At 34.5% G+C, this 16,926-nt stretch overlaps 1 protein-coding gene across 1 annotated transcript; it reads left to right on the top strand.

Annotated features, from left to right (window-relative positions):
• The first annotated feature begins 9,891 nt into the window (after positions 1–9,891).
• On the top strand, positions 9,892–16,574 carry LOC114720660 (sulfate transporter 3.1-like). Its single transcript, XM_028906326.1, has 12 exons — positions 9,892–10,409; positions 10,520–10,727; positions 11,602–11,773; positions 11,939–12,004; positions 13,357–13,470; positions 14,482–14,598; positions 14,707–14,833; positions 14,926–15,212; positions 15,328–15,518; positions 15,612–15,697; positions 15,787–15,863; positions 15,971–16,574. The coding sequence occupies exons 1-12, from the start codon at positions 10,064–10,066 to the stop codon at positions 16,154–16,156; spliced, it is 1,977 nt and encodes a 658-aa protein (XP_028762159.1). The 5' UTR covers positions 9,892–10,063; the 3' UTR covers positions 16,157–16,574.
• The last annotated feature ends 352 nt before the right edge of the window (positions 16,575–16,926 follow it).

Consider the following 16,926-nt stretch of genomic DNA (forward strand, 5'->3'; position numbering starts at 1 on the left):
GGGCTGAGAAGACCAACAAAGTTCTCAAAGGTCGGACGTCGAATCAAGCTTGAAACCAACGCAACTTTACTTGCTGCCAAGTATATGGGCTGACCCAAGATATCTTTCAATTGTCAAACTCAATTTTGATGGATTTATTCTTAAAGCTCCTGTTCAAGCCCAAAATGATTTAGAAATACTCAGAGTTATACCCAAAAAAAAAATCCGCTACTGATATAAGGACCTTTTTAACAAATGATTTGTAAATACTTCTATAAAGATTTTCTGAGCCTAAAAGTATGTATTGGCCCTAGTGAGTCTCCAGGACCCAACTCACTTAAGGAGGTGTTTGGGTTTGTTTAAAAGTGTTTTCCAAATATACTTTTTCGTAAATTGAGACAAACTCTTTTATATATTTACTTCGTATGTTGTAAAATTATTTTTGAAACTATGATTTGGTTTCCATCCAAACACCCTCTAAATTTTCTTGTGCCAAAAAAAATGATGGGTTTAGGATTCAAGATTTAGGCTACACGCACACAATACCAGAAAAAAGAAAATCAGATACTACATCTGGTCCTAAATAGAATATGCAGTTTATAGTGTAATTTGCGTTACATATTAGATCTTATATTTAGGACTGGGTATTTCATTAACCCTTATGTTTGGCATCAGTTTTATTGTTCCTTCAAAATTTCCAGTGTGATACAGTGGCAGCACAGTTGATAACATTCAGAAAGCACTATACACGGTTCAGGACGACCTAGGAGCCATGCGCCATTCGTTCCTTTTTGCTGGTGCGACAGCCACAACTTTACAGGATGAGGGGAAAAAAGGTGTGGAACACAAATAACAGACAGAAGATTTGGGTTATTTTCAACAGCTATAGGTTTTGAGAATTTGGCCGGCGGAGAAGTTTCCTACAAAATGGGGCAATCGATGAGTACGGGTGGTGGGTCTGATGCCGTCTTGAACTATTCCCACTGGGATGGCTGGACCATGCAATGAAGCTGAGGGTATATGTGTGAAGTCGCTTTTGGTTCTTTCTAGTCACAGATGGTGGGCACGTTACGGGATGTGGCCAAGAGCGCGGCTGACAGGGACAAAAAGTTTATGCAGCAAAGGGAATACTGGATACTGCTGATTGATACAGCACTATTTTTTCTGTTGACGTTCATTAATATACTTGTATCATACCAACTAATATATTTCTGAAGCATCCTTGTCATTTAGTTAATTATACGCAATATGTATCGAACCTACCACTTGTGCTTATACATTGTAAACTGAACGTGTCAATAACATTTGACGGGGCGCACACTGGAAATTATATATTCTGCGTACGTATTTATGCTCTAAATGGCAATGCGTTTAAGTTGTCTCCATGGATTCACACGCATTGAGGGAAGACTGTAATGTGATTAATAGCATGAGGCGCAGGCACTAATTGAGAGTTGTTTCGGAATCACACAAGTGTTGGGCGGAGATTGTTGCCAAGACTACTGAATGCTCCGCAAAGCCAAGTGCATGTGAAGACTGGAAAAACAGCAAAAGACTGAACAGTAAGGAAAATAATGCTCTTTTGATGCTTAATGTATAACCTAATTTGAGAGTTGATATTGATTCTATGCATAAAACCTATTTTACATGTCTTTCAATTTTTTCCCAAATTAAATCCTATTTGTATTCCCTAAACAATATCTTTTATTTATCCAAATTAGTTAATTAGTTCTTTCATTAAAGAATGGAACCATAATTATCTTTGAAACAAAAGGGCTACTTCATTGGTGGTTATAATCGTATAGTATATATACGTAGCTCTTGTCACCTAAATATATCTATGTAGCTCTAGACATAGTGCTGCTTTTCCCTGAACTTACGAGTAATGATAGCTTTCAATAAAAAATAGGTTTTGCAATTTTTACACCATACATTCCCTTTCAAATATCCAAAACTACTCAAATCTCTGCTTGTATTGTATGGTATGCTTTTTCAGTGAATATTCCCTCCAGGAACAGACTCGATCCATCCTAAGTGGTGGGTGCTCCACATATCTATCCATCTGGGGATTATGATATCTACTTTGTGGGCCAATCACTCATCAGAATCCGGGTCCCCAATAACTTGTATTATATCATTTGCTTTAACCCACCATTCAATGCTCCTTGCCGCAGCTAATATACAAAGCTAAACCTTATAAACATTATCAACTAATAATAATTTCGACTGCACAGTTTCTCCATTACAATACTATGATTGCGGTGGGGAGCCTGTGTTATAATTGTACATGTATTGTGGGCTGGTTGAGGCATATTCCCAGGCCAACGGCCATGAACATGTTGCCATCGTTCAGATTTGAGGAATCTGAATGGCTCTTTATCTGTCTTAAAAGCATACAGAATTTCACTGTGATGATTCAATGTGTCTGAATAATTCTAACTAGTTAACCAATAATGCGCTCGTATGTATTAAAGATGTTTATAGATACGGTCATCGATGAATTATGAGTCAACTGACGGCTAGTCCCGCCACTAGTGAAACCAGAAATATAATTAAAGCTTGGAAAGAGTTGCGTGAGTGGAGATAAGCACAATTAGTGTAATAATTAGCATGCATATGTATTTCTGGGATGGCCATACTTTCATGTAAAACAGAAACAAGAGAAAAATGGAACGCGTTGACTTCACAATAGCTCCATCTCAAGTTGACCCAAGGTACATATACTAGCGAACATTGAACTCCATTTGAATATAAAGATAGATGGATATGAGAGACAGTTTGGGATGATCGATTCACTCTAATTCACTAAAAAAAACTGCTCCGATCCTAAATATAGGACCAGAGGGGTACAAAATGGGTCTTATATTTAAGACCGAAGGAGTACTATTCGCTTAAAAACTAAACTTTAGATGAAAATGCACATGTCCACGAAACCTCTCGATAAGGTCAACTGATGTTCCCCTTCTTTCCCAACACAGATGACCTGATAATTTCGACAACAACTTCAGTTGGCTTGGATTGCAGAATATTTTAATTTCTTGTTCACAAAAACTAAAACCCATTAATGCGGTTGTCAACTTAAATCATTCTCCCAACAGCATATATTACTAGTAATAAATCAACTGAAATAGTTGGCATGTCTTGTCACCTGATGAAGTTCTTTCTCCCCATTGAAGAAACTGTGTCACAAAGTGACAGGTATTCTAGCTAGAGACAAGAGTGATGGTTAAGCTACAACATTGCTCCCCACTCTCTCACTTGTACTCAACCATTTGGAGCATTGATGAGATAGGATTCCAACAACTACAGTCAGCAAGTTTTTGAGAGCATATATAATTGGCAATAATTGTCGCCATATGTCTTTTAATTTTAAGGAAGTATTGTCCCTACTAGATACAGGGTTTGAGGCTAATCTAAGGACACAAGATATATCAATCCAAACAAAATCAGTATTAGGCATATATATATATATATATATATATATAAAATAAGGACGTGCAGGATGAAGAATGAAAACAAAAGAAGGAAAGCATGGAGTACAAGACGGGGCAACAGGGACAAGATAACAAAGGAGGGGTTAAGCCGGTGAGGGATCATGGGCTCTCTGAGATCATCTGCAGCAAGTTCCACCGAGCAAAGTGGTGGGCCCCAAACCCAGCTATATCGGAAAGAACCAATGGCCCATGGCCCATGGTGTGATTTCCCAAACAGGATCATGCCTCCATCATGCATCCCCTCCTCGGTTATCTCCAAACGCAATTACGTGTGGAGCCTCAAACATAATTAAATTATAATTTAATTAAAAATATCTAAATCTCTTTGTGTTTTTTTCCCCCTAAAACCTAATTCAAAATCCAGGTCGCATAAAAAATGCAATTCAATTTTTATTTTTGCCCTGAGCGCTTTTTTGAAAGGTTCATATATTTTGAAAAAACCAAGTCAATTTAACATTGTTAATTAAAGAAATATATAAAGTATAAAAAAACCATAGAATTTATGAATCATAAATAACATAAATTATCAATAAGTGATTCAAATATTTAACTGTAATTATTAGGTCGTATTGAATTCTAACTAATTTGGGTTCAAGTGAAAAGGGAGTTCCAAATAACTCCCCAAAAATATTGAGCATTTTATACGAATTCAAAATCACAGCCTTATATTTGAGCCGTCCTTGTCACTATGATCAACTTCAAATTCAAATAGAATTATATAACCATTGGAAATAACATGACCAAATGTTAATAGATTGACTCTGCATCAGCAGCATGGGACATTTCAGCTAGAGATAGCAACACGTGGCAGCGCAGAGGCCAACTTGCCACCGACTGGTTTTCTGCTCTTATTCTCATCTTCATTCATGAAGACTTGGATATTTCACCATGTCCCGTTCAAAAATGAAATAGAGAGAGAGAGACTTGAACTTAAAACTTCAGGTTTTCGTTGATGTTTTAGTCCTTGTTCAAGCTACTTCAACTAAATTCTCATTCATGTGTGTTAAGACTAGAACAGAGTATGCATAAGCGATAGAGAATATATATATATATATATATATATATAACAGATTGACTAATTTAATTTTGTTGTAAAATAATGCAAATGAGCATAAGATAACCCAAAGGACTATGTGAGAAACCAGTAGAGATTGGGAGCCAGGAAAATTGCAAAACTGCGAGGACGGTCCTTGTGATGATATAAAAATATTGTTCCCCAATAATGATAGGCTTAAATTTCGATTCACTTTCTTTGCAGGACTTAAACGAAGATATTGTTCTCCCTGATGATAATCTCCTCTTTAAACTTTTGGTTACTGAAGATTTGCAATATGAGGGATTAATTAATCTCATGATTAGCGAGCACATATCATTAATCTATTGATAAGCTAATCACTACAAGCCATGTGATTAATGGCAGTGGCTAAACTGCCAAGCAGCATATGTCACCCACAATCTAAGTCAGCTGGCAGGACGGAATTTATATATATATATATATATATATATATATATATATAAAGGGAAAATCATGCCTCGGGATAAATTTATAAATTTTTTATTCACAAAGATTCCGAATATTGAAAATTTTTATGAAGTCCATATAATGTCCTTCTTTGCGTAAACATGAAGATTAAATCATTCTGATTCAAATAATAAGCGGTGATGGTACAAAGTTATTGAAATATGAGTGTTAGATAATAGAAGCGACAGTTGTAAGTTTTTGTTGGTATTAAATAATGGAACAGACACTTATTTTTAAATCTCAATGGCTCTTCATTTTGCCTATAAGACTACAGACAAATATTTATGACTTTCGCTTTTAGTATTTTATTTAACAATTGCACTTCAGGTTATGAAAAACTGACAAGTAATAATCCCAGTCCATTAATATTAAACCCTAAGACAACTAAAATTTACAGCTACCACCTCAATTATTTAACACCTGTACCTTGACAATTTACCCCGCTTCCATTATTTAACACTTGGGCAACTTGTCTCTACACAATAGTTATTTTTGCAAAGAAAAGCCGGAAGCCATCGCAATAATTTCACTTATTCGGAATCATTAAGAATAAAAACTTTATAAATTTAGCCCTTAAACGCAGTTTTCCTATAAATAAATGTTCAGGACCAAGTCTCAATGAATAAAGAAAGAAAACTTGGAACTTTGGAGGGTAGGGAGAGGCTTGTCTTTTTGTTCTATATTCAATTAGTGAGCAAAGAAGGAGGTTAGTTGGAGTTAGTATATAAGAGTATTAGTGTTCATTTGTTGTTATCAGGCAGCTGGGGACTGTACACATGACGAGGATGATGATGAGTAGTTTCAATTATTCAAGGGTGAAATTATAAGAGATGCCACCTTTCTAGAGGCTCCTCATTAATCCAAAACCAAATTGAACATTAACAGATCCCGTCCCTGTCCAAAGTAACTTGTATCGTGCTCCTGACCTTATCACAATCCCACGCTCTCCTGCTTCTCTCAAAAAGATAAACACTAGCACCGTTCTTCAATAAAAGAACTTGTTTGACTTTCAACATGATTCTCAATATAAAACTCTAATCTATTTTGTTTCTCATATGTATTCATTTTTTCTTAGGATAGTTCTTAAGGCAGTTGCATATTAAATGTTTCATCAAATAATACTTGATTAGTAAGGGTATTTTAGGAATACAGCACCCATTTATTACAAACAACTAATTTAACTAATTTTCTTAATCTATTTATATTAGTCAAGGACCGGCAGTAGTAACAAATAACAAATAAAACAAATCAACCCTCCTTGAACTGCATTCACGCCTCTCCTACACACCATAGTAACCTAAAATGTTACTGCCTTCAATTCTCAATATAAGAATTAGTTTGACTTTTAATTTAGTTCTAAATATAAGACTTAATTCACTATTTATCCATGTTTTTTTAAAGTAGTCTTTATAGTAATTGCACATATTAAAAATTCCATCAAATGATAGTTTTAAATAATACACATTATTAGTAAGGGTATTTTAGAAAAATAACATCTATTTATTATAAATAACTAATTTAACTAATTTTTTAATATATTCAAATTAGTCAACTAACTTCTATATTAAAAACAAATGTAGTGTTATATCTGACTGCAAAACGGATGTTAGAATCCGACAAAATAATAAACAGAACCGGTGTATACATCATTATTACATCATTAAATGATTGAATTGAAATACTAAATTTTTAATAATCATGTGTTTTTTGTTGTTGTTGTGACCAGCATCTTTAATTCTTACTATTTATTAGGGTTTTAGTTTGTAAATTTTACATTATATGCATGGGTTCGTCGTCTAACTTTAATCTTCCTAAATATTTACGTATGTTGTGGTCCGGGTGAAGCAAGTTACGTATAGGAGACATTTTTTTGCCCAGGTGGAGCTCAGTTCTGTAAGATTTTCTGCAATTTAAAAAAAAAAATTCCAGCGATTTTTTTAGTGTAAAATCATTAATTTTGATGGCAAGCTATTTTGATGTTTTTGCCCACATGATGCGATGAAATTACAAGTAAACATATTTTTGATATATCATTGACCTAATCGCATAAAATTATCTAATTTAAAATAGAAGTTGACATTATTTTAAATACCTTTTAATTCGCGTTCGTTTATCTCATTCTGGGAAGTTTGTTGCGTAACATAGAGAGTGAAAGGTGTGTTTAATATTTTAAAATATTTTTTTAAATATATTTAGTATCTTAAAATATTTTGTGGTGTATTCAACATTTCAAAATCTTTTTTAGGCATGTCTAGCATTTTAAATTTTTTTTTATCTTGATGTTGGATGTATCAAAAAATTATTTTAGATGTTGAACATATTTTAAAAATATATTTTGAAGCATCCGATGTATAAAAAGAACTTAAAATAATTCAAAATATTAAATGCAATACAGAGTAGGGAAAATTGGGGATAAATCCCCCATTAAAATTTTAATTGGCAAATGGGATTTAAGAATTTGGTGCAACTTATCTTCCCTTGTGTGCAATGATCTTTCTTTGTGCGATGTGCAACTCAATTACATTTTATGCAAATAAAATTTTCTTATGTACAAGTTATCTTCCCTATGTGTAAACTAATTCCTTATATCCAAATAATTTTGTACAAATTATCTTCTTTTTGTGTAACTTATCATCCTTTATGTGCAACTATTTTTTTTTTGTGCAATCAATTATCTTATGTCTCATTTGCCAATTAAATATTTAATAAGAGATTTATGCAAAGTATTTTAAATGCATATGTAAGAATCTTTGCTGACTCCGGACATGGGAGCCTGTGGTGAGGCTTTTAAGAACTGGGGCGGATATATAATGTCTTGTCAAACGTCCGTGGAAAGGAGTGTAGATGAAATTCCCGTTTTGGTCGTTATGTCAGGGAATGAAATGTTCATTTCAGTTCAATTATGTGTGGTAGTGTTGTCAAATCAATGCTTCTGACCTTCCCATTCGCAGATTATATATTAACGTCTAAATTATAGATAAGATATTATAATTAAAATTAAAAAATGAGATAATATAACAAACATATAATGCATAATGTCAAAAAAAATGGAAACTAAAACTTAAAAAGGAAACAACGGTGAGTCACTAAAAATAATAATTACATTAGGTCGTTGATCGCTCCCTTCCACTCACTAATTTTACCTTCCGAGTTAGTTTTTGAGCCTGTTTGATGCAGTGTTTGAGCAAGCAAAAAGTAATTTATAAGTATAGTAAGTCCATTTGCAAATTTAAAAGTTTTTTATAATAGACTTTGACCAATCTAATTTATGAGTTAAGAGCTGTTTTCTTTTACACACGATTACAGAAGCATATAAAACTTACTTATGACTTATACAAAAACAGCTTTTTAAAACTAAAAGACATTGTTGCTTTTATGTTTATGTTGTTCTTATGCTTCTTTCTATATATTTTTTGTGCTACCCAATTAGTTTTTAGTTATTTTTTTAATATTCTTTTAAACACAAATAATTTTTAACATTTTTTATAATATTTTTAATTTCTAATATTATTTTATATTTTATATTCACATAAATTGTGTAGAGTATATTATCTAATTATTAATTATGTGATATTATTTGGTTCAAAAATTTTCACATTACTATGATTTTTTATTTAAATATATTTTATTAGTTAAATACAACTTCTTCGTATTACTATAATTTCTAATTTAAATATATTTTATTTATTAAATATAACTTCCTCCTATTATGATAATTTAAAATTACTAGATTTTGGAAATTCATATTTTTAATCATTTTTTATGATTTTATAAAAGTCATATCTATTTTGGTTATTTTACAAAGTAAACTTACTTATTAAATTATAATGTAAACAATTTTTTTACTTTACAAACAAATTTTTATAAAAATCAATGCAACCACAAATCACATTACCCAATCTAACTTTTTAAAAGTCAAATTAAAAAATTTATTCTTTTTACCGCTAATTTAAATGGACCTTTGATCCTTCATAGAGGAGGCGTGTTTGGTATATTTAAAAAAATACTTTTAAAAAGTATTTTTATATTAGTTGAAACAAAACACCTCTTACATACTTATTTTGTATTCTGTAAAATTACATTTAAAATTATAATCTGATTTCTACCCCAACACTGCCCCGAACAACTAAGATTAAATCTCAAACATCATAGTTTTGGGTACCTTTCTTTCTTGTAAAGAGGAAGGGACATATCCAACCTAATAACAGGCAAATGGCTCCGAATAAGATCCCGTCCAATAGCAAGATTCCACGTCGCTCGAAGCAAATTCAATGATTGGAGTGAGCCGGGGACTGGCCAGTAGTGCCCCCGTCCCAACTCGAGCAATATTAAGATGCGTAACCTTCCCGGATTTCGCTTCCCATCCACCTCCTTTGGACACCAAAATTTATGAATCCAAGTAGTCTCAGACATTTTTTCCCCCCTACAAATATATAGGCGGCAGGCAAGAGAGACATCCATTTGATGCTTTTTATTCAATTCAATTAATGGATGCATGGATTCTGACGAACCTTTTCATTTCTGATCAATTATTAAATATAGAATATATGGAATTTATTAAAGCAATAATTTTCACATATCTGTTATATTTATTTATATTTGCTCCTTTTTAATATGCAAAACGTTGAGAAAGAACAGAAAAAGAAAGAAATTAAAGGTACAGAACTACAGAAGAGTAAAATATATAGTAGGGGGTGTTTGGTTGGAAGATCTCCTCTTTACATTAGTGCGATTGCAGTGGTGGTCCCCCTGGAAGCGCACTTAAAACACGAAGACTCGGAGGGAATATCGTCCCCCACATGCATCATCCATCCAACCACATGACCAAACATACCTTCTTCTCCTGCAGATTTTATATAAAGCCGTATCGTTCTCTGTAATCCCCCGCCATCCATCCACAGCACCTTCTTCTATTACTACTACTACTTCTTCCTCCCCTTCATCCTTTATCTTCTCTTCTCACCAACCCCGTTCTTTCCACCATTTCTTCGTTTCGCCAGAATCAGAGCACATTTATACACAATATATATCAAATAGTTAAGGCAAAACCAATAATTCATTGAAGCAAATGGGTAACGTAGATTACGTGTACCCATCGGCGGCGATGAACATGGAGGAGTGTGGTCCGCGCGTGGCCATTCCACCGCCTCAGCCGTTCGTCAAGTCATTCATGTACTCTCTTAAGGAGACTTTCTTTCCGGATGACCCTTTCAGACAATTCAAAAACCAGCCACCTTCTAGAAAGCTTCTTCTTGGCCTGCAGTACTTCTTCCCCGTCTTGGAATGGGCGCCTCGCTACACTCTCAGCTTCTTGAAATCAGACATAATCGCCGGCATCACCATCGCTAGCTTGGCTATTCCTCAAGGCATCAGTTACGCCAAACTCGCCAACCTCCCTCCAATTCTTGGACTCTGTGAGTTCCTGTGTGCTCCAAAATTAAGCGCATATATATCATTTTATTTGGTGTTTCAAGTATGTGTTAAGACTTAACCTTCTGGATATGAAATGAAAAAACGGGTGCAGATTCAAGCTTCATACCGCCACTGATTTATGCGATGATGGGAAGCTCCAGGGATTTGGCTGTGGGAACAGTGGCGGTTGGATCGCTTTTACTGGGCTCTATGCTCTCTAGATCGGTTAATCCCAACGTCGACTCAGCCCTCTTTCTTCACCTTGCCTTCACTGCTACATTCTTCGCCGGGATTTTGCAGGCTTCATTGGGTTTGTTTAGGTACGTGTGATTAGTACAAGCTAATGTATGTAGCGGCATGGCTTGTTACTTTCTGTAATTTTACAAATTTTAAACGTTTTTTTTTTAATTATTAGATTCTATATAAAATGATTAACATGAAATGGTGCGGTTTTAAATTTTTTTCCCCCGATTTTTCAGAGAAAACAGATAAAAAAAAGCACAATTTTAGATTCTTATTAATTGTAAAAAATAAACTGCACCATTTTATTACAGTTGTAAAATATCAAAGTATCACTTATTTCATGTAATTAATAATGATAATAATAATAATACATTGAAAAGATTGGAGCATTAAAATTACATTGAAGTGAGGTAGAAGTCACAAGCGTGTAGTGTAATTAATGAATGATATACATAAACGTACAAAAGTAAGAATGCCCCGTGTGTGTTTTCTGGGTCAATTGTAATTAAATATTATATTAATCAATCCGTTTGGTATAATGAACATCAACATCGGTTTTCGCCGTCAATTGTAAACATATTTCAGCAATCCGTCATATAGTATATACTATATATACTCTTTAATTTCTTCTGTACTGTACTAGTCTCAGGAGCAAAATTTAACTAAAAGAAGCCACCTTGCCAGATCAGTTTGCTTCACTATATACATGGTGTGTCTGGGAGTCGTCTGGTCAGTCGAATCATATCAGATCCAAAGATTCTTCTCCTCTTTCTCAACAAATGCTAACGTTAGAGAGTTACCCGGGAAAAAAATGATTGTCCACTAAATGAGTGTGGTTGGTCTCTATTCTTTCACGTGGCCATGCCTGCTAGAAGACAAATATATATATATATATATATAACATATATAGACAAGTCTTGTTTAATGGGTGATAAATTATATGGATGACAGGTTAGGGTTTATCGTGGATTTTCTGTCACATGCATCAATAGTAGGGTTCATGGGAGGAGCAGCAACAGTGGTATGCCTGCAACAGTTAAAATCGCTTCTGGGACTCGAAGATTTTACCCATGACGCCGATCTTGTCTCTGTGATGCGATCTGTTTTTAGCCAAACACATGAGGTCAATACACACATGCACTGTTTAGTGCTTTATTAAGTATAGTCGTCCATGATTGGCCAACTTATTACCTTTACAACTCGCAATAGAGAACGTATATGTTGATTTGACTTTGGCATAGTCTTGCTCTTGTTCATTATTTATTTATTTATTTATTTTGCGTTGCAGTGGAGATGGGAAAGCGCTGTGTTAGGGTGCTGCTTCATCTTCTTCTTGCTCCTCACGCGATACTTCGTAAGTGGACCCAACCCTTACCCACACCGATTAAATATATATATGTATTTCAAAACAAAAATCCGTCTTAACTAATTAAATAATGGCGCCATGTATAAATGCCTAAGTAATATTAAATTCTTCATGATCTTGGTGCACTTTTGTTTCATCCTTAATCAATTGATTGATATATTTGGTTTGGTGCTTTATCCCTTTCTTCACCAAAACACTGACTAGGGAAAAAGAGAGAGTGAAAAGTTTGTTCACGAAAAGAGTCCTGACTTTAAGCTGTGAAAGATTAATTAAAAATTACTATCCATTAATTAGCTAATATCTTTATGCTTGATAGTGAGCTTACTCTATCTAGGTGACCTTTATTACACCAAGAAAGTCAGTAAATTTATGGAGACGTAATTGACAATTTGATGAACGAATCTAGCTAGCCCAATACAGTTTCAGTTGTCCGTGTCTAGTAGTATATTATACTAATCTAATTCTAAATATAAAATCTATTTTACATTCTCACTCATTTTGTAATGAGTTTGACATTTAAGATTAGAGTAGAATTATATGTCTTATGTTCTTTATTTTATGTTTTTAAATAAAATTATTATTAATAATTTAATAATGAATTTTTCATCATTCTTCATCTAAAGTGTAAAAAAAAAAAAAAGTTTAAAAAGAACAAGATCTGGAATGTAGAAACGTCATGCGGATAAGATCCAAGTGAATACGCCACGAGGTGGGACCACTTTTCGCGGTACTTCGACTTCCTTGGTTAAAATTAAGGGATTCGATTCCATCCACTTCAAGTTGAATTAATAATCGAGCCTCATATATTGTCTTATAATAATTAATTACCACATCCGCTCTTAAATATATAAATTAGTTTACTAATTTAAGTAGATTAAAAAAAAAATTAAGTTAGTTATTTGTAATAAATAGATGTTGTCTTTCTGAGAATCTATTTGCTAATTAATTTTATTGGCTAAAACTATAATTATTAGAAGGATTATCTTAAAATAAATAAATAAATATGAGAAATAAAGTGAATTAGGATATTATATTTAAGATCAAAATAAAAATTAAATGAAGTTTTATATTAAGGAAAAAGTAGAACTCAAGAAAGAAGATGATGTAAGTCGCTGTTATATGCACACACACGCTCTATTTTTGTTGGCCAGTACAATGATCTGTATGTGGATAATGTCTGGATTTGTTTCTCATTGACCGGGAGGAAAATCTAATCTTTGACTGGAGTCATGAGTTTTGGATGCGAAATTTTCGTGTTAATTTTTGCCACGTGGCGGCAAATGAACATCGAACGGACGAACTAACACGGAATATATGTGTGAATGATTGGGCCCACGCAGAGCAAACGACGACCGAAATTCTTTTGGGTGTCAGCAATGGCGCCGTTGACGTCCGTTATCCTTGGAAGTCTGCTTGTTTATTTCACTCATGCGGAGAAGCACGGCGTCCAAGTGGTGAGCATACCTCCTTGCTTTAGCATGAGCATTTGATACAAGGTATTGAAAATAAAAGATGGGAATTAGAATTTTAATTGAAAAAAATTATTAAAAAAGTTTTTAATATGAGTAATTATTTGTTATATAGAACTAGACAAATCTGTGAAAATAGGATTGGGAAATACTACTTCCCCTCATGATATTCTTTAATCCCATATATATGAGTTTGTCTAATCCCATATAACAAGTAATCTTTTATACTAAACATTACTCCCTCCGTTTCTTATTATAAGAGACATTTGATGCTTATAGCATGTTTCTATATATAAGAGACACTTAAAAGTTGTCTCTACTCTTTTGTATTCATTTCCTATTTTACTCATATTTATTATCTCCAACTCACACTCTTTCCCCTTCCCACTTCTCTTTCTTTTAATAATTTAATTGTTCTCTCTCCTTATTAATGAGGGTATTTTTGGAAAAAAAAATTATACGTTTTACACATTAATTGTTCTTAACTAATTTTAACTGTTTTTTTTATTAACGTACTTCGGTTATTTGTCTCTTATAATAAGGAATGGAAGGAGTATTTTCTTAATTTCAACTCTAATCCTTATCTCTTATTTTTAATATTTTGTATCAAAGGGTAACCTAGTCTCTTAGCAATTCCTAGCGGCACTCATCCACTCACATATAAAGCCAAAGACGGCACAGTAGCTCATGTCCCCTCTGACTTGTTGGGCCTTCCGTTTTGTTTTTCTTAAATCCGGGCCAGACAGAATCACTGTTCTGTACCAATCATGCATGTGAATCCCCGTTGAGCCTTCCGAAGTGAACATCGTTGTTACATTACGTCCCCCCACCACCACCAGTCCCCCAGCACTAGTGTCTTACGTCATATGCACCTTCCACACTCGCATGTCTCCATAATTTGTCTCCTCAAGTAAATCTGAAAGTCCCTGTTGGACTCTTATCGTTTGAGTAATTACATTTATAATTTTGATTAACGTGTTCGTTTTTCGGCCCCAGATAGGAGAGTTGAAGAAGGGATTAAATCCCCCATCCTTCAATGATTTGGTATTTGTGTCGCCTTATCTGAGCACAGCTGTTAAAACTGGACTTGTCACCGGCATCATAGCCCTCGCCGTAAGTATTCAAAATTAGCTCCTATTTTTCCAGTAGATGTTAACTAACTGTGAGTTAATGATGAGGATTGTAAACCAGAGGCACGATCTAATAGAAATGACTGTGCAGGAAGGAATAGCAGTTGGAAGAAGCTTTGCAATGTTCAAGAACTACCACATTGATGGCAACAAAGAGATGATAGCTTTTGGGACCATGAACATAGTTGGTTCCCTCACCTCCTGTTACCTCACTACAGGTGTTTGTTCTTTGAGTTTTGTAGCTCTATCTTTACTTCATCATCAACTGTTAATAACGAATTTTCGGCTTTGAAATCTGAATGTGGGTCAGGGCCATTTTCCCGGTCGGCTGTAAACTACAATGCGGGATGCAAGACAGCAGTATCAAACATTGTGATGGCAATTGCTGTGATGATGACATTGTTATTCCTGACACCTTTATTCTATTACACTCCATTGGTGGTGCTCTCGGCCATCATTGTATCAGCAATGCTGGGCCTTATAGATTATCAGGCAGCCATACATCTCTTGAAGATTGACAAGTTCGACTTCCTTGTATGTATCAGTGCTTATGTTGGTGTTGTCTTTGGCAGTGTCGAAATTGGCCTTGTCATAGCCGTAAGTATCACTACTGTTCACTGTACTCCCCATCCCACACACACCCTTGATGAAGTCTTGTGTTTAACTATTTTTATACTGATGGGTATGCACTTCTCTGCACATACATATGCAGGTATTCATATCTGTGCTTAGGGTTCTGCTGTTTGTTGCAAGGCCAAGGACGTTTGTTTTGGGCAACATTCCAAATTCTGTGGTGTACAGAAATGTTGAGCAGTACCAAAATGCCACTCATGTTCCTGGGATACTAATTCTAGAGATTGATTCACCAATTTACTTTGCCAATGCCAGTTATTTGAGAGAGAGGTGCTCTCTTTACCTCAGATTTTATTTTGTATATTACACAACCAAGGCATTTCATCAAGTTGGGTGATTTACCAGAGGGTATATATGTTGTAGGATTGCGAGGTGGATTGATGAAGAGGAAGACAGGATTAAAGCTACAGGGGAAACCAACTTGCAGAGTGTAATTCTAGATATGACTAGTAAGTGATGGACCAGAGAATTGAGTAAGCATATAAAATTAAATGAGCAGGTTTCCCAGTCTAACTTGCTGAATAATCTACAATGGCAGCCATTGGGAACATTGATACAAGCGGAATAAGCATGCTTGAAGAGGTGAAGAAGATCACCGATAGGAGAGGGCTGCAGGTAAGCCTTTCTCTTCAGTGCCACCTGGAAACTATGCTGCAGCAATATATTTAAACTTTTAGGATGCTCGATTAATTTCGTTTAATCCTTGTTTCCCGTGTGCTCAGCTTGTTTTGGTCAATCCTGGAAGTGAGGTGATGAAGAAGCTCAACAAAGCCAAGTTCATCGAGACTATAGGTCAGAAATGGGTATTTCTGACAGTTGAAGAAGCTGTCAGAGCATGCAACTACATGCTTCAAACATGCAAACCTCATTCTGGGAAAGATGAAACAGAAGCTTGGAACAATGTCTAAGCCATGAATTTATTAAAGCATTTTGGAGACCTCTCAAAGCTGAAGGGTTTCGTCTAGTTTGTTGAATATGAGCAAGTAAAATCATGCCCACAGAGGATTTAGAGGCATAGTAAGATGGAGAAAATGAATGATCATAAGCTACTGAATCTTGTGTATCATACTTATGGTAGCCTATTTATTTAAAAGGAAAGCAGTTGGCAATTTCTGCAACAACGATTGCTTTTGCGTTGGCCTGTGTTCTTGCGCCTGCCAGCACAAATTTATGTGAGGATATGGGTCAGAAAAACAGAATTTGGTATTCCCCCAGCTATTGAATCAAACAACCATGGTGGATTTTCTATTGAGTACTCCTTCTGTCCTAAAAATAAGGGTTTTATTTTTAGGACCGAAAGAGTATATAATAAGCATATTTCAAGTCTCTAGCCATTCGTGTTTTATTATTACGCCCCCTCTTTTATTTTTTTTCCCCTATTATGAGCTGATTAATTCGGTTTGAGGTTGGTGACTTTTTTTCCCTACAAAAATGTCCACTCTAAAGCAGAAACTCTAAGCCCAAAAAGATTTAAGGGGGTCTTACATTGCTAGACCAACTTTTTGTTGGTACACCCCCTCCTTTGTAATAAGAAGATGTAAAGGCAAGAATACAAGTATAAACATTATTCACAAAACTTGACTACAAATATTTCTAAAATATAATTAAGAGTACTTTTTTTAATAGTACAAGTATTTGGTACTTTATATTACCTCTTGTACTTAATATAAGAGCTAGC

Source organism: Neltuma alba, unplaced genomic scaffold (assembly GCF_004799145.2).
Source record: "Neltuma alba isolate B1F8T4 unplaced genomic scaffold, ASM479914v2 tig00011993_pilon, whole genome shotgun sequence".
In the NCBI taxonomy this organism is placed as follows: domain Eukaryota; kingdom Viridiplantae; phylum Streptophyta; class Magnoliopsida; order Fabales; family Fabaceae; genus Neltuma; species Neltuma alba.

Coding starts and splice junctions, on each gene's coding strand:
- LOC114720660 (XM_028906326.1), top strand. CDS start 10,064: ATGGGTAACGTAGATTACGTGTACCCATCGGCGGCGATGAACATGGAG. Junction 15,213..15,327: donor AAATTGGCCTTGTCATAGCC/GTAAGTATCACT, acceptor ATACATATGCAG/GTATTCATATCTGTGCTTAG. Junction 15,698..15,786: donor TGTAATTCTAGATATGACTA/GTAAGTGATGGA, acceptor CTACAATGGCAG/CCATTGGGAACATTGATACA.